This window comes from Propithecus coquereli, unplaced genomic scaffold, assembly GCF_000956105.1.
Source record: "Propithecus coquereli isolate 6110/MARCELLA unplaced genomic scaffold, Pcoq_1.0 Scaffold43, whole genome shotgun sequence".
NCBI classification, from domain to species: domain Eukaryota; kingdom Metazoa; phylum Chordata; class Mammalia; order Primates; family Indriidae; genus Propithecus; species Propithecus coquereli.
In genome coordinates this window covers 6,930,169-6,951,561 of record NW_012150063.1, presented here as the reverse complement: position 1 = coordinate 6,951,561, position 21,393 = coordinate 6,930,169, and the positions used below count along the sequence as shown (strand labels likewise).

General features: G+C 41.2%; 1 protein-coding gene across 1 annotated transcript in view; it reads right to left on the bottom strand.

Moving 5' to 3' along the window:
* Positions 1 to 11,176: 11,176 nt before the first annotated feature.
* The window catches only part of THUMPD2 (THUMP domain containing 2), a 42,772-nt gene continuing 32,555 nt past the window's right edge, over positions 11,177 to 21,393 (bottom strand). Inside the window, exons 9-10 of the mRNA XM_012653814.1 lie at positions 18,389 to 18,497; positions 11,177 to 11,943 (exon numbers count right to left, since the gene is read on the bottom strand). Coding sequence (XP_012509268.1) covers positions 11,619 to 11,943; positions 18,389 to 18,497 — 434 coding nt within the window. The 3' untranslated portion in view covers positions 11,177 to 11,618. The remainder of the gene's footprint in view (positions 11,944 to 18,388; positions 18,498 to 21,393) is intronic.

The window sequence follows — 21,393 nt, the reverse complement described above, 5'->3', positions numbered from 1 at the left end:
ATGGATGGCCCTGAAAGTCAATCGTCATCTCTCTGAACCTCTCTGGAGACATCGATGAGCTGATATTTTCCAGGGATGTTGACAATAACCACATATTTAAGAAACTCAAAAGACACTTTCAATACCTCTATAAACTTTTATTTTCTTTATTCAAATTGAATGTGAACTAATTTTAAAAACATAACATATTAAATTACACAAACAATAAAATAAAGCCATCTGATGCCAAATAGATATAAGGATACCTTCCAAGTTTTTTTTTTTTTTTTAATACGTATCAAGCAGAGTATAGTATTTTATTTTATATTTTCTCTTTGAGAGATTGATTGCTGTGCAGGAACTTAGGAAAAACCCAAAAAACAAAACAAACCCCGAGACAGCCTTGGAGGTACAGTGAAGCTGTGGTTGTCATCTTGCCGATAGTGGAGGAACTAGGACCCTGAGCAGGAACCCAACATCTCTCAGCCAGTCCCTGGCGGAAGGCTGAGGTCCCTAGGACAGAAGCTAGCTCGATTCTGGGGTTGACATATCTGAGTAGGTGTCTATATTCCTGCAAACATGTTGATGGAGCATCAGCCTCTGCTGTATAGGCCTCTGCTGTGACCACGGTAAATAACCATCATGCCAACACGTTTCTCAAATAAAATGGACTCGGGAATTGAAACTAAACCAACTGTGAAAGGTAATCTGGGGAGATAACACCAGTGATTAACGCAGTATTGACTCAGAGGATGAGCCAGTTCTTAAGCAGAGAATTCGCCACGTAAAGGAATGGTTTACATGGTGTTCACAGGGGTGGGGGGATGGTTTGCAAGAGGAATGACATGAAGGCGAGGAAAGAACGAGGGGGAGCTGGAGGGAGAGGCACGTGGAGCCACACGCGGTGCCACACGGGAGCAGCCCTCTTCTCACAAGCCTGTCCAAAAAACAGAAGAGAAGAAATACCAGTTGCCGTGTGAGCCAGATGAGTAGGAATGCAACGGGTTAAAATGAAATTCAGTACAATTTCATTATTTTTTCAAAGCAATCAGCCTGTGGGTCTGTGATACGCCTACATAATCATGAAGGGTGTCGGAAAATGTCAAGCTTTTACCTAGTAACGATTGAGCAGCTGGTTCTGTGCTGCACGATTCCATACATTCCAATGTCACAGAGGAAAAAAAGAAAAAAACTTTCCTTCAGGGAAAGACATCTTTTTCTTTTTTCCTCTGTGACATGGGAAGGCTTGGATTTGGCCAATGCGAGGGGAAAGGTGGCTTAGCATCCGGGACCTTTCTGGCTCTGTTCACTTGGTTGGCAAATGACCATGGAAGGGAACTTGTTTGGGGGTCACTGGGGTGTGGAGTAATTGCCAACAAATGTGTGCTGAAGGAATGAGGGGGCGAACGAATGAAGTGCCACCGGGATGATGGTCCCTGCTGTGTAGAGGAGACGTGCTGCCTCCCAGCTTCCATTTCTCAAAGTTACTTTTCTTTGGCTGTCCAAAAGCTCCACTTAGGATTTTAGAGCTGAGCTATTTGTGGTCTCTTTAAGAGCAGGCCCACGGTAGCAAAATCGTTCTGGGGCCTCAGCAAAAACAGGGACATCTCAATACTGTGGAACAAAGACACATGTGGTCATAGAATGAATGACCAGCTCTGTTCACTTGCTCATTCACATGCTCACTCAAGTGTCAAATCTATATTGGGTGCCTAGTACTGATTTAAGTGCAGGGGATAAACAGCGAACAAATCAAAGCCTCTGCCCTCCAGTGGGCCACTGCAATGGTAGAGAGACAGACGGTAATCAAACATGTCTTATGTAATAGGTGGTGGTGATGCGGGCTACGGAGAACAAAGGACAAGTGTGAGGTGGTGGCCCGTTTGGAGAGCGAGGCCAGGGATGGCCTCTCTGAGAAGGGGACATTTGCGCAGAGAGCCTGAGCACTGCAGGTACCCAGGGGAAATGTCCAGGGAGAGGGGACAGCAAGCACAGAGGCCGGAGATGGGAATGGACTTGGCACGTTCCAGGGTCAGCAGAAGGTGGCATGAAAGGGAGAGAGTTGCAGATAAAGTAAGAGGGGTGTCAGGGGCTGGATCAAGATTCTGGGTTTTATTCTGAGTAAAATAGAAAGTCATCAGAGGATTTTGAGCAGTAGAGTGATATAATCTGACTTACGTAAAAACAGTTGAAAAACCTTTGGCCTAGTGAACCAGTCTTCCTTGGTTCCCATGTTAATACTGGAGGCCAGTACTGGGCATTTGGGGCTCCCTGGCAAAGCGTGTGGTAAAGACACCCACTCCTCCAAGGTGAAAGCAACCCCAAAAGGGTAGGGATACCAGGGGCAGGAGTCACAAAAGGGAAGCTAGAGGGCGACCAAACAATGGTAGAAATAATGTGTGAGTGAGAGGGGGGTGTATGGGGGGGACTTGGAATAACTACTCCTGTTTGTTTCATCCTGGAGAAGGCAGGTACTCACCACGGAACTTCATGAAAACTGACAGTGTTAAATGACTGTGGCATTAAGATGTCACAATTACACTTCAAATCCCCTGATTCTCTTGAGCGCAATAAATCCATGGAATTTAACTAAAATAAAAACCTGAGCTCTCCATGTGCTGAGACACGTTTTTAGTTGTTTCTTTAAATTCCCAACACTCCATAACTTTACTCTAAAATGTTTTCTTGGACTCTGTTCGTCTTTCTCTCTCTGTCAAGATTTTCCAGAAAGTGGTTTCATCCCTCCATTTCCCAAGGTCAAGGACATTCCTATCTCTCAGAAGTGGGGGCTTCTGGCTGGCGTCCTCCCGCCCCTGCCCATCTGGGGGACAGACCTCTTTCAGAGAGCTGTCACAGCAGCCATTCAGGCAGGGCCAGGTTACCAAGGAGGAACCTGATGGGTAGCAAGTACTCAGTAAATGCCTGATAGCTGAATGAATGAAGGACCAAATGAATGAGTGAATGAATAGGAGCTTTGAAAAAGATACAGACATGATGGGAAATTATAAGCATACATAAAAAACACTCACTTGAGATTTCTTAATTAGCAGGATTTCTCTGTTAAGACTTTGCATCTTACCTAATTTTAGTCCAAAGGCTTTCTTGCATGGCTCCCTTAACAGTCGTATTTACTTAATAGCTAAGTGAGCAGTTCCTCTTGAACTTCAATTTATTTTGAATCCCTAATGAGACTTAGCTTTCTAGGTTACACAGGAAGTCGGTGTCTCCCCTGACAGGTGTCTGTCTCCTGAATGTTTTCTGAGTGTCCTTTTGACTCACCACTCTCAGATCTGCAGGCATTTATTAGTTTCCTCCTACCTGGAGCTAGTTCAATTTAGTTCAAAAAAATATTAATTGTTCACGTGTGCCACACCCTGCGTCCTGTGCTGGAGGAGAAACAAAGATATTATAAAATAGTACTCCAACTAGAAGATATCCTCGAATTTTCAAAAATTCTCAAAAAAGCTTTGTAATCATGTGCATTTGATATTAAAGATATTTTAGCAGAAGCTAAAATCACAATCGAATTCTGCCAAGTACACCCAGATCGTTAGAGCCACCGCCTCTTAGGATCTAGACCATTGTCACGCAAGTCAATGAAGAAAGGCATTTTTCTACCTGCCATTCATTTGCTGCATTTCGGTCACATGGTCCACCCCCACACAGTTTTTTTCTTTTCTCCTAAAAATGCAAGTAAAGCTTAGGCACACAATGAAAAAGACGGTATTATTCGAAATCTTTGAGAGGCTGAAACATTAAAAGCGACTTTGGGGAGTGGGGGAGCAAAGGGTGATAACATTGACACTTGGAAAATATGGTAGAAGAAAAAACGCAGAGCATGGGGCGGCGCCGCACTGAGAGTGAGACCCGCGCTGCCTGCAGGGTGGGGGTGTGCTGCAGCGGCCTGGGTGTGGGCACAGGGCTCCCGGCTGCAATCCACAGAACCTACTCTAGGTAGTTCATCAGAAAAAGAGTTTGTTTGAAAAATACATTAGGATGCTCACGGGGACCAGAAAATTGATCTGGGAGGCTACACAATCAGGAACAGCATCCAAACCATCCGACAGCCACCCACTCCCCAGCTTCGCCGTTGATGCTGAGCCCTGAATGCTGAACCTCTCTGCCTCCCCATTGCCCCTGAGGACAGATGCTTCTGCTGCCATTCTCCCAGAAAGTGGTTCCACGGTGCCTGATGCTCATGTCTGAATCGAATTGTCCTATGTCAGTGTCTGGCCTACATTCTACCTATAATAGAGATTGGGAAAGCTGGTGTTCTGGTTTCTTCCTTGGAGAGGTGGGACTTGAAAGGTAGAAAATTTCCCAAACATTGGAAAAGTGTTTTGGGATAACCCCAAATATGCTAATTTACCATTTTGATACACTCTTTGGATGCCCAACATCAATATCAGTTCTTATTTCGTATTTAAACTTCCTCCAAACAATAATATTCCCATGTAACATAATGCAATTATACTCATACAAACAAAAACTTGCTCGTCCTTCTCTTTTGGACAAGGGTAGCACATGTACTTCAAGAACACGGTTGCTGGGTGGTTTCTACTCCTCCTCGAGTTCTGTTTGACATTCTATAAATTATGAATTAAATTGTGGGGGTGAAATTCTAAAAGTGGGAAGAAATTGAAAGTCATCCTACTCTTGACCAATGGGGGACTTGAGCTGGTGGATACTCTTTTCTTTTGCCCCTTGGGTGGATAACGGTGGGTTGTATTTTACACAGCTCTTTAGAGGAGTCCTATAGAATCAGACCCCAGCTTCTCACAGTGGTGATCAGCTCCACAGTGCATCCTTGGATTACCTTTCCCTCTTTCCATGCTTCACACCTTCTAGTCCCCCCCTCCCAATATAAATTATCTGCAAGGAAACCTTTGTCTCAGCTCTGGCATTGGTGGGAACCTCTGGATGACAGAGTTCTAGACATACCTCTCCCTGAGTACTTGGACAAAACACTCCACCCCACACAGTTAGCCTCTTTGTGCCTTTCTGTCCAGTGGAATCAAGAATGCAAAATAATCAGGTGGCAGTCGTACCTCCTAATTCAGTGGCTTCATTGTTGTGTTTGTGGACAGAAGAAATCCTCTCTTGGGAACTATTTTGTAAGGAGAAGGGCTGTCCATGAATGACTCTGGGTGCTCACAGTGACTGGGAATTTGGGGGCACCTCTTCTTCCAGAAAGAGGAGCTGGCTACATTCAAGCTCAGATTCGCACAGAACTGCAGCCTTTCTCCCTTCCTCTATCCTCCCTCTGGCAGGGGGGACTGTGACGTGGGACCCAAGGTCCCTAGGTCTCCCAAGTATCCCATGTGCAGAGCAGCTGGCTTTGCAGACAATTCCGTAAAGAGCTGGTAGACCAAACTCAGGCTGCCTGGCACCAAGAAGCTTATGCATTTCCTCATTGAAAAGGCTCTTTTTTCATGGTTGCCCTATAAGCAAGGAGTCCCATGGGTGGGGGTGGTAGTGGTGACGGTTATAGTGGTGGTGGTGTGGTTATTTCTTGCAAAGTAACTGATCTTTCCGAGAGTTGATGAGGAGACTAAGGGATGGTGTGGAATATATCCTGACCCTTCATGCAATAGGTGACAGTACTAAAGTTTCTCACCTGGAACTAGAGGCATTGAGAACTGTAAACCAGGGAGCCCAGATGCTCCAGCGATAAGATGCAAACGTTTTAATAGGGTTATTAGGAGTGATACAGTAACCGGTACCACTCTCACTTCCAGCTCTCAATTTCATTATTCTGACTACGGGAGAAACAGCACCATCTATTGGCCACTGATTCACAGCACACACAGTGTCCTGTAGGAAGGCATCTCACTCTCTCAAGGAGTTATCGCCCTGCTGGCACAATAACTAGGCCATTCCATTGTGCCATAAGACCTTCTGTTTCAAGAAATGGGATACATGGTAAGACAAGAAATCCTATGAACCTCAGCCTCTTGTCTCAGATACCTGTACAATGAGCTCTTTGGTGAGAAGCATTGTTACATGGAAATAAATGATAGCGAATGAGGCAATTTGTTGAGTTCATGGAAGATGTTGTTGGCATAGAGAATCCAAATCTAGAATAGTTATTCTAATGAGGAAAAATTATTGCCATCTCCACAAGGAGAGGGTTTTCAATATACTTCTCCTGTTTGCAGTTGTCTTAGTCTATTTTGTGTTGCTCTAACAGAATACTTGAGACTGGGTAGCTTACAAAGAAAAGACATTGAGTGAGGTCATGATTCTGCAGGCTGGGAAGTTCAAGAGCACAGTGCTGCATCTGGCCAGCTTCTGGTGAGGGCCACATGCTGGGTCCAAATATGATGGAGAAGCAGAAAAGCGAGCAGGCATGTGCAAAGAGATCACATGGAGAGAGAGAGAGGAAGCAAGAGAGTCTGGGAAGCAGAATTCACTTTTATAACAACCCACTCTCTGGTAACTAATCCATTCGTACAACAGTGAGAACAAATTCACTCCCTCAGGAGGGCATTAATCCATTCATGAAGTATCTATCCCCATGACACAAACACCCTCCACTAGGCCCCACCTCCCAACACTGCCACATTGGGGATCAAATTTCAACATGAGTTTCAGAGGGGACAAAGTCAAACCATAGCAGTAGTGTTATAACAAGTCTCAGGATTGGTCACTGCTGCTGAAAATTCATCAGCAGTGGCAATAACTACATTAGGCTTGGTGAGAAGTCCTTGTTGGACCAGTGTATTGTGTCCACCCCTGCAACCATGGCCACTTTGTCCACAAGGCCATTGAGCAAGTGCAGAGTGCTGTGGAAGGGCAGGCTGACATCCGCAGGGCACAGGGCGGGGAAGCTTCCACCTACATACTTAGAACCTCTCCACAATGCGGTCTCTTGTGACCATTCCAATCAGACACAAATATTCTCCCATTTGGGGGCCTGTTATGAGATGTCCATACACATTCCTCTCCCCCAGACCTTCTTTCATGTCCCTTACCATCAACTAAATTGTTAGCCACTGCCCATGACACAGTGTGGATCTGTCTCTTGGGCCATCTCTCCTCCCAGGCAAAGTGTGCAATGTGGACCACTCAAAGTTCTGCTCCCTGGGAGGGTTTCCTTTCCCCACTGTCCCTCCCCCTGAGTGGGGCTATAGTTTAATTTCTCTGGGGCCAGCAAAACTTGCAGAGTCATCTGTAAGCCAGATTTGACTTTTTTCCTCCTTGGTGACCTGCTCCTTGGGAATTCCCCATGAGACCATGGCTGTGAGGGAGGGGTAGAGGCATGGCAGGGGGCACACTGAGGGGATAAGGCACCGATTGCCCCTGCAGCTTGTGAATTCAGTCAACCGAATTCTGGGTGGAGCACAGTGCAGATACCTACCACTTCCACCTGCTGAGGGTGTGCTGCTGGGCTGGGCTTGGTGGATCAAATCACTTCCAGTTTAAGATGGGCGGTTTAGGTCACATGGTCACCTATTGTCCCATGGTCAAGCTCTCAGTAGCAAGCCCCAGTGGCAAACCGAGAGTTATTTCTAAAAGGAAAATAATTACTTGCACAGGCAAGCTTGGCTTTGCTCCAAAAGCTAAGAGGCTGCAGCTGTGCTTCCCCTCCTGGGATTTGCCGCAGGCTCCACGCAGCATCCAGGTCTGCCACAGATGCTCTGAGCACCATTAGCTCTCCTGGGCCACACGGGCATTAATGTGGAGCTGCTGACAGTGGGGCCAGAGCAGCTGGAGGGCCTTCCCTTGCCCAGGCCTCTATTAAAAGTAAATGAGTCCGAGTAGCAAACCCAAAGGTGACGTAGGCTGCTTTCAGATGCCAACGAGTTCCATCAGCATCTGTGCCTTTCTTATTGATGGCACTAGTATCTGCAGGCCCTACAAAGATTATGGTATTGCTTTTGTCTATTTTGGGAGGCAGGGAGGGACTAAGGAGTTGATACTGGCTCTTCCAATAATGGACAGCCTTACTCCATGAGTCAAAAAGCCATTATGGGAATTCCGCAATTGCTAGGGGTAGCTATTCCAACTATAGACTCAGGAACTGGATAAATTATCACGTAGTTTTTCACTGAGAAAACTGAAGTAGTCAGAAGAGAACTTCCACAGTCTACCACCACCACATCCGCCCACTTTCCAGCATCTGCTCCCACTTCTAGTCTGTTTTCCTACAACGCATGTTTCTGTAACAATGGGCATTAAATCAAATATTGCCAAGTAGGGACATGATGTCACCACAATGTGGAAATTGGGTTGGTTCACAAGTGATTTGTTTCCCTTTAGCACATTGTTTTGTATCACCGGCTGAGCACAGCTGGATGCGAAGGACACCAGTGGAATGGGCTGAATGCGCAAGCTGCAGAATATGGCACTTAACATGACGCCACCGCCACATGCTCTTCTTGGTTCTGCTGGGCACAGATCGTGCCTTGGCCGGGCAGACAGTGCTGATTGTGCAACCCGGCAGCTTCTACCCTTCCTATGCCCCATTCTGTCAAGGTGCTTTGCCCTTTTCTTGAATAGGTGAAGTCCTTTATTTACTGATGTATTTATTTAGTAGGAATGTCTTTTTAACTGTGCTGATATTTTTATTAAGATTGGAGTTTTTGTTAGTGCTCGGGTTGCAAAGTTGGATAGGTTCGGAATGGTCTGCCCCAACCCCACTTTTTTTCCCTATAAATTCTGTTATTTTTAGTGCATAAATTTGAGAATGAAAAAATCTTCAGGAGCGTACTTATCATACTATAGCAGAAATGTCTGCATGCTGCCTTTTCAACCGTGGATACATTATTCATGCTCCTATCTACAGCTAATTCCTCCACTTGTGGGCTGCATTCCATCCTCTTACTCAAGGACATCAAGCCAGCACTTATCCCCTTTTTCCTACTGCATCAACTTTTTGTCTTTCCTGGAACTTTTCTTTCAATATAAAAAAAAAACATGCTGCTACTTCTCCCAACTTAAAAAAAAAAAAAAAATCATTCTCTTGATTCCACATGCCTTACAAACTTAATACCCCCATTTCTTTGCTCCCCTTTTCTGAAAAACTAGTTGAAAGAGCTACCTCTGCTCACTACCTCCAGCTCTGCTCCCATTTTCTTAAGCCCACTGCAGTCTGGTTTTGTTCCCCCCTCCACTCCAAAACCCCCACTGTCAAGGTCACTAATGACATCCTCATTGCTAAATCCAGTGGTCAACTTACAGTCCTACTCTTATCTGGTTGGTTAGCAGCATCTGTAGAGTTGAACACTCCTCTTCCATACCCTTTGCTCATATCCCTTTGAGCCAACCACACTCGGTTTTCCTTCTACCTCACTTGTTTGCTCCATCTCAGTCTTCTTGGAGATTCCTTCTCTTCTCCCAACTTCTTAGGATTGGAAAAATTCAGGGCTCAGCCCTGGTCCTCTTCTTTTTTCCCCTACAGTTGATCCTTTGGTGATCCCATCCAGTTTTATGCCACCTAAATACTGACAATTCCCTGACATACATCTCCAGAGTAGACCTTTTTCTTAAACTGCAGATTCACATATTCAATTGCCTACTCAACATCTCCACTTAATGTTTAATGCACATTTCAAAATTAGCAAGTCCAAAACTGTCTAGCAGCAAGTGTAAACAAGACTTGCTAGTTTAGACTGTCTAGACAAGTCTAAATTAGACTGTCTAGACTAGCGAGTCCAAAACTGAACTTCTGGTATCTCCCACCAACCCCCACAGCCTTTCCCTTCTCAGTTGACAACTCCACGTTCCAGGTTCTTAGCAGAAATCCTGTGGTCATTCTTGTCTCCTCTCCGTCTATCACCCTACACATCTAACACATCAGCAGATTCTGCTCGTTCTACTTTCAAAATATGTCCAGAATCCATCTGCCTTTTACCACCTTTCTATTGCTACAATCCTGAGGCAAGTTACCATTTTCTCTGGCTTGAATTATCGCAAAAAACTCCCAATGATTTACTTTCACCCTTTCCTCCTTACAATTTGAAATATGGCAGTGACGATGATCCTTTAATATATGTTAGATGTCACCTGTTAAAAACTCTTTCGGTGCTTTTCAGTAAAGGCCAAAGTCTTCAAGGCCCTATCTGATCTGACCCACCACCTCCATCTGTCACTCACTACCTCTTTAACCTAATCTCTCTATCCAGTTTATCCACTAGCTGCCAGTAGTATCTCTCTTCCCCACTAAATTGTAGCAACCAAAAACGTCTGCAGACATTGCCAAATGTCCTCTGGGGGACAAAATCATCCCTGGCTGAGACCACTGCTTCAACCCAAGGAGCAAGGACTATAGGAATCTTGCTCTTTTTCTTTGCGCTGTCAAATTCTAGCAAAAACAGACAGCTCACACATACTGCTCATATTCCTCAGGTCTTTGATGTTTCCTAAAGCATCAGGTAAGCACAGTAATGATAAACTCTTTCAGCATCACATGTCATAAACTTTCTATAATACCAGTTGTATCCTCACTGCCTTTAACCCGACCAGGCCGGATAAGATAACCAATACAAATTCACATTTCTGGGGGCTTGTTACTTGAAACCCCTCCGAGTATCAACCCCCATACCAGAGTCCTACCTGCTAACAACTGAATCTGGAGTTTTATCTAAAATGAAATGTATTAAAATTAGTAGGTAGCTTTCAGAATTTTCTTGGAAGGCCAGAGAGATAACCTTCGAGGCTACATAGCCAGAAGCACCGCAGAAACCTCAGGATAGAGATGTTCTGATGAAGACCACTTTGTTGCTGCCATTGGGAACAAATGCCACACTTTGCACAAGGTGAGTGTACCTTGATACCAGGGGCCTAGGTTATGTACAACACCCTGGCTAGCAAGCAAATTTTCTGGCTTCTGCTTTGGAGAGGTGAGATTGACAGGTACGAAATTTCCCAAGCATAGGAAGGTTGTTCAAATGGCAATAAAGTAGCCAACAAGTTGAACCACTGTATCAGGCTATCGAAAAAATTAGAGCATATATTTTCCTCAACTTACTGTTTCTTTTTCCCAGGTAATGAACACAAGAAACATACTGAATTTCTAGAAATAAGGGTGAGGTGACAATTTATTAATCCTTTTAAAAAAAAAAGCAAATGTCATTTTCCATTATGTTGAAAGATACTGGCTTAATTCATATTATTCTCATTGACGTTTTACATAATATGAGACATATAAAACATATTGGAAATACAAATTATTTTCTTTCCAATGGAGAAGAATAGACTCAAAAATTAAGTTAAATATCAAAAGAAGTTACATTATAAAAGTTTCTGTATTTCTAAAAATCTGATAATTAAAATATCAACATCTTTGTATTGATTGTGATACACTTACGTAACCCTTGAAAACTCATTTTGAAGATGAAACTTTTGCTCAGAAACAATGTACGACAGAGGAGATCTTTTCACATTCTGAAAGAATATAAAACTTAAGAGTCTTTTAAAAATATTCACTAACTGTTCTTTGTTAAAAACATTAAGCACTTTAGAGTATAAAGCAGCAACTCTTACTAAGAAGGTGGTTAATCAGCCACACCTCCTGCCTTAGGGGGAATTTGCTTACTTGGAACTCTGGGCACTATAACGAATCCTAGACCAGCAAACTTCTCCTGCTGTACAGATAACGTGTAAGGACTTGAACCTGGCTGATGGCAGCCAGCCTGCTACAGTGCAGAAGAGTGTGACTTCTTGTACTTATATATGAATGCGTCTGTCTTTCCAAGGCTAACTTTGTAGCATTCTACTGGTACCAAAGAGCCAAATGGTGACATTTTTTCTAGGCACTCCTGGTTACTGGCTTCAAATGAAGACAATTCTGTCTCTGATAAGCCAGTTGTTTCTTCCAGATTCAAGCACTTTTTAATTCCAGGTTCATCTGTGTAACTGTTCTTGGAATTTAAAGGGATGCTGCTTTCTTCGCAATCTTTAAGGCGCCTGTGGTGATCTTCGCTAAGCAACAATACAATGGTTCCACCAACACGAAGCACTCTGGGACAAAAAACGATAATTGGTATGAGTATTTCTTTCTTTTCACACAACAAACAATCCCACTTCATTTAAAATGTTTGGTGTTTTTAATTTGAAATTTAATTTTATCTATTTAAATACAAGAATTTTTGATAAATTAGGTACTATCTTCCATAATGCATATTCATTATAGTAATTATGAATTCCCTAGTACAAATCTGCTTTAATTATCTATTTTTACTCTACTTAAAAGGCAAGCCTCAAAGTAATTTGTAGTCACATTCTAATAAGTGATTGTACAAAGGAAAAGGCAGTGACAGAATCCTAAAGAATCAGCATATTTTAAAGGCAGTAAGTAGGCCGATGGCAGAGGAAAGTTATCAGGAAAGAGGAGGACATGAACAAAGAAATGAATGGCAAAGGAAAGATCAGGAAAAGGGCAGACCTTGAAATGTCAGCTTTTTGAGTAGAATTCACTTACTCAATCATTCAACCAAAGTCTGTATAGCACTTATGTAGAAAAAGTGATGAAGACACTTTTTCCGGGGTCCTGTGAGTTGTTAAGGAGGTGACTGGCCAGTAGGAGAGGGGCAAGCGAGGAGTGCGTTAACTTACAATCAAGGCAGGCGTGAAGTGCCTGGGAACGCAAACCCAGGCATGGGAGAGGGGAAAGTCTCCCAGAAGGTGAGATACCCGTGTTGGACAAGCAGGAGTGAGCCAGGCAAAGTGACAGCGAGGGGCTGGAGCAAGGGAGGGTGTTGGAGGCAGAAAAAGCAGCACACACAGGAGGAAGTGGAGAGGAGGCAGCACTAACAGTGGTTCAGTAGGTGGGTGAGTCAGAGGCAGGGTGCCGGGGTACAGTGAAGAGTTCCTCCTGGAACATGCTGATGTACCTAAGGAGCGCTTAAGTGTGGACTCCACCTGATAGCTGGATACCCAGCCTGCAGGTGATTAGAAAGACCGGGGCTTGAGGTGGAGATAAAAGAGTTTCAACAGGTGGATGGCATCGCCTGGGTGGCGGTACAGAGCAATAAGAGAAAAAGGGCCATGAAGCAGAGACTTCACATTTAAGGACAGATAGAGGAGGTAGCCCATGAAAAAGATATCATAAGAGAAAATCTGGACAGCAGTGACAATCACGGAAGCCAAAGGAATACAGTTTTGAGAAGAGAATGGTCTCAACAGTGTCAAATGCTGCAGGACTAACAAGTGGCGAGAATTATAGGAAGTCATTAGTGAGCCTAGGGACAGCAGTCCTAGTTGAGGTCAGGAGCAGATGCTGGTCTGCCAGAGTTGAGCATGGACTGGAAGGTAAGGAAGCAGAGATGTCAAGTGTAGACTATTCTTTCAAGAAGTTCAGCTGTATAGACAAGAAACAGGGTGATAGGCTGGGTACGGTGGCTCACGCCTGTAATCCTAGCACTCTGGGAGGCTGAGGTGGGAGGATGGCTTGAGCTCAGGAGTTCGAGACCAACCTAAGCAAGACTAAGACCCTGTCTCTACAAAAAACAGAAAAATTAGCTGGGCGTGGAAGCACACGCCTGTAGTCCCAACTACTTAGGAGGCTGAGGCAGGAGGATTGCTTGAGCCCAGGAGTGTGAAGTTGCAGTGAGCTATGATGACGCCACTGCACTCTACCCAGGGTGAAAGAGTGAGACTCTGTCTCAGAAAAGGGAAAAAGAAACAGGGTGACAGCTAGAGATATCAAGAGATAAAGGGAATCTGCCTCATACCTAGCAAAGACGTAAGCAGCTTAGGTAGCTTTCCCTCATCTAAGCCATCAACAAACCCAGACAATCCCATCTCCATCTACTTCATTCATGGTTTGCCTGGACCACAACAACAGTCTCCTAGCAGACAGCTCTTGTTTCCATTCTTGTCACCCCTCCCACTCTCCCTTCCTAGTTCCCACACAGAAGACAAATGCAAATCCCGGCTAACTCTCATTGCTTTCATCATACTTCAAATAAATTCTAACCTCCTTGCTATGGCACACAAGGTTCCTACACGACCTCACCCTCACCTGCCTTTCCAACTTCACGGCCTGCTTGCTTCCTTTGCACACTGATCTTCCTTCAGCTGCTCAAACTCAAGGTGCTTCTTGTCTTAGGACATCTGGCCTTGCTGTTCATGCTGCACTTACTACTCATTCCGTTGTGCGCCTTCTCATCATTCAGTCCCCAGAGTTCAAATATCACCCCCTTGGAGAGGCTGTTCCTGACTACCTATATCAAGTAACCCCTGCTTTCCTCTCATGCTCCAGCAAAATATCCTCTTTAATTTCCTTCATCGTACCAATCATGCTCTGAAATCATCCTGTTTGTTTACTTATTAACAACCTGTCTTCCCACACTGGATAGTCGGAGTCCTTGTCTGTCCCACTCACTTCTTTATCTCTAGGGCCTAATACAACACAAGGAGATGCAAAGACCTCCAAAAGTATCTGGGGAAGGGATGACGATATTCTTCAAAGAACAAGGAGATGAAGAGGCTGAAGATAACCATGAAAAGTAGGCAGACTACGATTGTTGAAGAGGAAGGAATTGAGAGGATAAATTTTGGCAGGAAGAAAGAAACCTCTTCTCTGAGAGAAGAGGAGGTGGGATGAGGACAGATGTGCTCATATACCATAAGGCAGAAACAAGAAAACATGTAAATATCTCTAAACACAAAAAGGCAAATACACTTAAAATAATAAATGAGATACTATATTTTAACCTGGCATATTAACAAAGATAAAAGCATTGCCATACTGAGAATGACAGGATTATGAGAAAATGAGTACTCCTGAAGACAGAAATTAGTATAATTTTTTGGGACAGTAGTGTAGCAATAACGCATCACAAATATGAAATGTGCATAACCTTTGACCAAGCAATCTCACTTCTAGGAAATTATATAACATACAATAGAAGTAGTAGAATAGTAGTGATAATAACGGTGATGATAGCTAATATTTATCGAGTACTTATTATGTGCCAGGCACTGTTTTAAATGCTTTGTATTATATATCATTTAATCCTCAGAATTATCTTTTCGAGTATGTTCTATTAGCATCGTCATTTTGCAGATGAAGAAACTGAGGCAGTATGGTTTTAAATAACTTCATCAGACAGTAAGTTTGAAAAACTGTGCAAGGATGTTCAGAGCACTGTTCTTTGTTAAATAAAAAATTGGGAATCACCTAAATGTTCATCCATAGTACAGCTGCATAATGGTACATATGTATAATGTAATACTGTGGCAACTATTGAAAATTATAATGTACATTATAACAACTGATCAGAAAGGAGATTCATGACACAGTGTTGAATGGAAAAGAAAAACCTGTTACAGTACAAATTAAGGATGATTCTATTTATGCACAATAAAAAACATGTATCTACTTGTGCATATATACATGGCAAGATATCTAGCAAGACATTTGCCAATTTATTTACTGTGAATTTTTTCAAATAATGGAGAAAATAATAAAGTAAAAATTGCCTGAAACCCTGCAACTAAGAGATTAACAGTTTTGATAAAAATCCTTCTAGGCATCTTTCCATGAATACACACATACAATTTCTTACTGAGAAAGCTATTCAGAAATTATAAAGCAACATTTACCAAATTGTGCTCCTCCAAACTAGTGTTGCAGTGTTTGATGGTGATAATATTAATAACACATTATTTCTTGAAAAAAAAAACTTGGTAGTAAGTTGGGGAAATTCTGTAGCAAACAACATAAGAGATTTCTCTTTTGCATGTGAACTTGCAAAATTAGAGGTAGATGACACAAATAATCCTAAAGTATTTGCCCATGGAACACATTAAGTCTAAACCACCTACTACAAAATCCTCTGCTCCAGGCAGTCTAGTGTACTCATTGTTTCTGGGACATGCTTGTTACTGCATATTCACTCAAGAAATACTGAACATCTGTATGTATAAAACACGATGCACTCTCCTTTTTAATTTTGTCTAAACTTCAGATTATACTGAAATCTTGCCTCTTTCCTGAAAGCATCTCAAGCCTCTTTGGCACACAGTGCCTTCTTTCGAGCTGAGCAAGCTGAATTTCGAATTTTCCTCATATGTTCTGCTTGGTTATATTTGAGAGGAAAATTCGAACATTATACTTTTCTGAATTCCTCACAATGCTCTCTGCACCCATAAAATGGTTACTCCTTAAATAAATTAAAGGAGGAAATAACTGAGCTGAGAGTGCAGAGCTCACGGCACCAGAGCAATCATTTTCTGACAATCTTCTATTCTGATTCCATGGAAGAATCCAGCTCTTATTACATACAGTGCCAACTATTTCCACCACCTATTATGAACAGGTTTACTGACTTCTTGCGTTTTTCTTACTTTCACTAACACAATTCTCCATGCCTTCCATTTTCTAGCTAGGGCCTTAAACTATCAGTAAAGCATCAAGAGAAAAGTGCACTTAGAGATATTTTTATATATCCCCATCTACTTCCCAAAAGGATCTGAAGTGGTTTCCGTGAAAAAATCAGGTGAGAAATAACAGATACTGAGCACTTTCTAGGAGCCTGACACTTCTAAGAGTTGTAAATCCACTGAATCCAAGAACAATGCTATGAGGCATTACCTAAAGATACACAAAACAGTTAAACGACATGCCTATGACTGAAGAACTATATAAATAATGGGGCCAAGAGTGGACCCAGGTAGTCTGGCTCCAAAGCCTGCACTCTTAACCACTGTACTACGCTACACTGCCTGCACAAAACCTCAAACCATAAAAAATCAAAAGTCAGACGTAAAGGTTGGGGGCAGGTCACAGGAGAAGGAAAAGTCCCTTATATATCCAAATACATACACTTTGGTCCTACTGAAGTATTCTAATTACATAGGAAGTCTTGAATATTCACCTTCCTGATTCTCAGGTAAATATCTGAACTGACTGCTACAATGTGAGGGCAGTTATATCCATTACTGTCTCATTTTCACTTACCTGGAATAAAAACCAAACCCAGCCTAGAGAAAGTTAGACTAGTAAAATTTACTAGTGCCAAAAAGGATTGTCTACTCAAAATACTGCCCTCTACTGAATCGTGGAGATATCCACAATATGCAGCATTGGATTTTTAGTTAGGGTACGCCATTATCTCTCTGGAAACTTCCAAGTTAAACGCAAGTCACTAGTCACACATATTACTAGTAGGTTAGTGTTACAGAGGGAGAATAATCTATTAATAGTTAGGGTCAAAGGCTGTAGTTATCAAGCCTGGCTGCACAACAGACTCACCTTGGGAACTTTTAAGAAATATCGATGCCGAGATCCTACCCCAGATCAATTAAATCAGAGCCTCAGTGGGGAGGAGTGGAGAATGAGCATCAGTATTTTTTAAAAGCTCCTAAAATGATTTTACCATTAGGTTGCAAAATCTGCTCGAGGGGGGCATGATACTGGGCAGAAGAAAGTATAGGTGCTCAGAAAATGTCTGAATTATAGGTGCTACTCAGAGGGTAATATATCAAGAATTAGGTAACTGGGTTGCAGGGAAAGTTCCTTAGAAATAAGATAATCAAAAAAAAAAAAAAAGGAAAAATAAAAAAAGAAAAAGTTAGGTGCACCCAGCTCACAAAATATGTGAGATGGCTCTTAGCTGCGCTTAGACATCATGTCAAGCTTTAATTTTCCTTACAGAATGTTAACTTTGACACTGAATTTTCTCCATCCAAAACACATGCTCATTTTTCAAGTGGGGACACACCAGTTACATAGCAGGCTCTTGAACATTTATGTTGTCCACCTCCATCAAATGCCCAGCTAGACAATTTAATATCAATTGACCTCTTATATTCACGTCCATTCATTCCTGTATGCATTCTAAGTTCTCTCCTTTACCAACTTAAATGGATCAAAAAACTATATATCCATGCCTCACTGTTTGAACCTCTCAAAGAAACACTTCCATTGAATTATATTCCCTTAGGTCAACATTAGGAACCATAAGACGAATATTTCTGCATTTTCATTTCACAGCCAATAATGAAGGTGTTGTGATTCCGTGTTACCGAGTGTTTCTTATATAACAATTCTGTTCTGTTGTTTAGTTGCTGTGTGATTATGAGAAAGTTAATGTTTCCAGACTCCAGTTTCTCATCTGTTAAATATGGGAGGTTAACACATAGGAGGCGGGGTTTTTGTGAAGGTTAGAAGCAAATTAAATTTTTGCTTTAGCCCCATGACTGAAATATAGGTCACTATTTCATATATTCAAATTTCAGGCAATAAAAAATTAATATTTTTCAGAATAAAATTTATAGTGTAAGATGATATGGAATAACATTTCAATTATAAACTTTTGACTTGAAACCTTAGAAAATTAAGCTACAAAAACCATGGGAAATTACTACAATGCAATCAGACCTTAACTGAAGAGCTATGATATATTTTGGTTAAATGCCCAGCAGCTAAAAAATTATGGAAATAACTTCTACAACTTACCTTTCCATTTCTTGTAGAATGCTTTTGATGTCCTTTCCTAACTTAAACTTTTTCCCAAATGGAATGTCAGAAATAATAATATCAACACTTTCTGAAGGCAATGGCAATCCTGAAATACAGAAATCAGAGAATCCTATTACAGTAAGGTCAAATATTTACAACTTCAATAATGAGAAAATTGAAGTACACAGGATTAAATAAAAATTCGGTCTGCTACTATTTCTAAGTAATTACAAGATACCCAAATGCTTTCAGAATCACTAATGATAAATGGTAGTTATTGTATTCTGTTCTTTGAAAACTGTTGTTTAAAGTATGATAAAACATGATGTAAGTTAAGCAGAATTTTAAATTAACCAGAAAAACCAGAAAACTCAATTCTCTAAACGTATTGCATTTGTAGAAAGTTGCCAGATCCAGGAAAAAATATATTAAGTTGTCTAGAAAAACCTTTGACAAAATCATATTCTACAACTTTCATTTCCCTTTTTAAAGTTGTATGTATGTATGTACTTATTAACTATTTAGAGACAGCATTTCACTCAGTCACCCAGGCTAGAGTGCAGTGGCTGATGATAGCTCACTGCAATCTCGAAATCTTGGGCTCAAGTCATCCTCCCACCTCAGCTTCCTGAGCAGCTGGAACTAATTTTTTGGTAGAGAACAGGGTCTCACTATGTTGCCCAGCCTGGGATCAAACTCCTGGCCTCAAGCAAGCCTCTTGCCTCAGCCTCCCAAAGTGCTAGGATTATAGGTGTGAGCCACTGCATCTGACCCAAAAGTTATTAATATATGTTTAGATCTATTTATTTTTGAAGGACAGGATTCATAGCTATCATTGCATTTTTAAAGGGAACTCAAAAGGTTAAGAACACCTACTTAAGTCCTAAGACTAGAGAAAAGGCTACACAATCAATAATCAACACAATGAATATTATCATTAAAAATTATAGTATCTGATTATTGAATCTAAACTGCTTTATCATCTTAATATTTTCTTCTTAGAAGTTAAATTATCATAAGGCAATACAGTATACCCTATCTTAACATCTGTATCTTCTAAGTATACTTTCTACTTATTTATTTCCCACTCATCATCTAAATTAAGTTAGATATTCATGAGGAAGGAGATGCCTTAATTTTCATTTTCAATAGCATTAAATTCTATAGAAATGTAATGAAATTTAAATAATCTTTATGAAATAGCACATAATTTTTTGTTGGCAAGAAATTAAAAAACAAAACATCCTTTGTAATCTGGCAAAGTCTAATGACTACTTCTAGATCTCTCCTAGTTCTAACTCTAATGTGAGCTTAGTAGAAGAGTAGATTGTTAGAAAAAAGTAACAGGATAATATTATTTTAAACCTAGAAGTTTTTTTCCGAAGTTATGTTTTAACTTCATGCACTTAGTTTTAAGGTGCTGATACAGGACACATCCATTTGAATACTATTTCTAAACACTTTTTGCTAAATGATTAAAAACAATAAATAGGCATAGTTCTTAAATGTTTTATGTTCGAGGAACCATGCAGTAATTTACTCTTGAATTTAATCCTAAATCTTTCTTTCACCTTATTACTGTCCCGCCCATGCACTCTCTCACACAACCCACACATGAATTAGCTGTTTAATTTTTCCAAATTTGGTAACATTTTTTTTCTTTGGGTTGTTCTTCATTTTTATCTATAACTTTCCTATTCTATACGATTTGCTAAACTGCTTGAAATAATTTTAGAAGTAATAAACTGCACTTAGGGAGAATAGAATAGTTTTTTAAAAATTTCCAGAACTAAGCAGTGTCACCTAAGCTTTTGCTGATGTGGTTGTGCAGGCTCTGGCGTCGGCCAGCTTGTATTTGGCTCTGGTACTTACTAGCTATGGGACAAATTTATTCCTTCAGTTTCCTCATCTACGAAATGGAGTACCTGCCTCAGAACAAATGAATGAGGTACTGTATGGAAAACATTTAGGACAGTGCCTCAGTAACTTGGTTATTGAGCACTCAGTAACTATTAGCTCTACTGTGGTTACTATTTACAATATCCTCTCTGACGTCTACAGGTGACAGCCAGGTGGAAACCGGGGGCCAGCATCCTCCAAAACAGCTCTGCAGAACACAGCATTCCCTTCTCGCTCCTTCTAGTGTATCAAAGGCCTAGGCAGGGCAACCACTTCTAGGTGAGTCTCTTTCCTACTCTCCTTTCTTCCAGCAGTGGTTCTCAAATATGAAAAAGTTCAGGAAACATTTCACTAATGAGCCCTTTTGGGGGAAAAAGCATTTAATACAATCCAGACATTGAAGAGATGAATCAGCTGAGAAATGGAGAAAGCCATGGTAAAATGACGGGTGATAAGGATTGATTTAAATATAGAACCAATTTAAACAACTATGAGAATTACTGTTAGGGGACAGAATATGAATGTTGTAAACCTGGATAATAGAAAAAATAGCAGAAAGCACAAGGAAAGAAAATAGGAAAAAGGATGTGCCTAATTTTATAAAAGTCCTCAATCAACCTAGTCTTTTGTTTAAATATATACATAACACATATGATGGTCACCACATCACAAGCATCAGTATCACCTGGAAACTACAATTTGGTGTGTATGAGAATTAACTGAAGGGCTTTCATAAAACACAGATTCTTGGCCCTACCTCCAGAGATTTTGATACAGAAACTCATAAACCATGAGTAGCTGACCCACAAGATTCAATGCACAGTAAAATCTTTTAAATTATTAAATGCTTTGAACTGCCTGTGAACTAGAAGTTAGCTTGTAATGAGCTAAGATTCTGAAATGGAAACATAATTCAAAACAAACAAGTAAAAAAATCATCTTTTTTACATCTCTGCAGGAAGATTCAAGAACACGAAAAAAATTTTTAGTTTTAAAAATTGGTTGTTTTGCACAAAACAACTGCCCTATTTTTCCTCCTTCCAGGAGAAAAATGGGTAAAAATTGCTTAAACTTGGGATTATGGCCCCAAGATATTGTCTTCC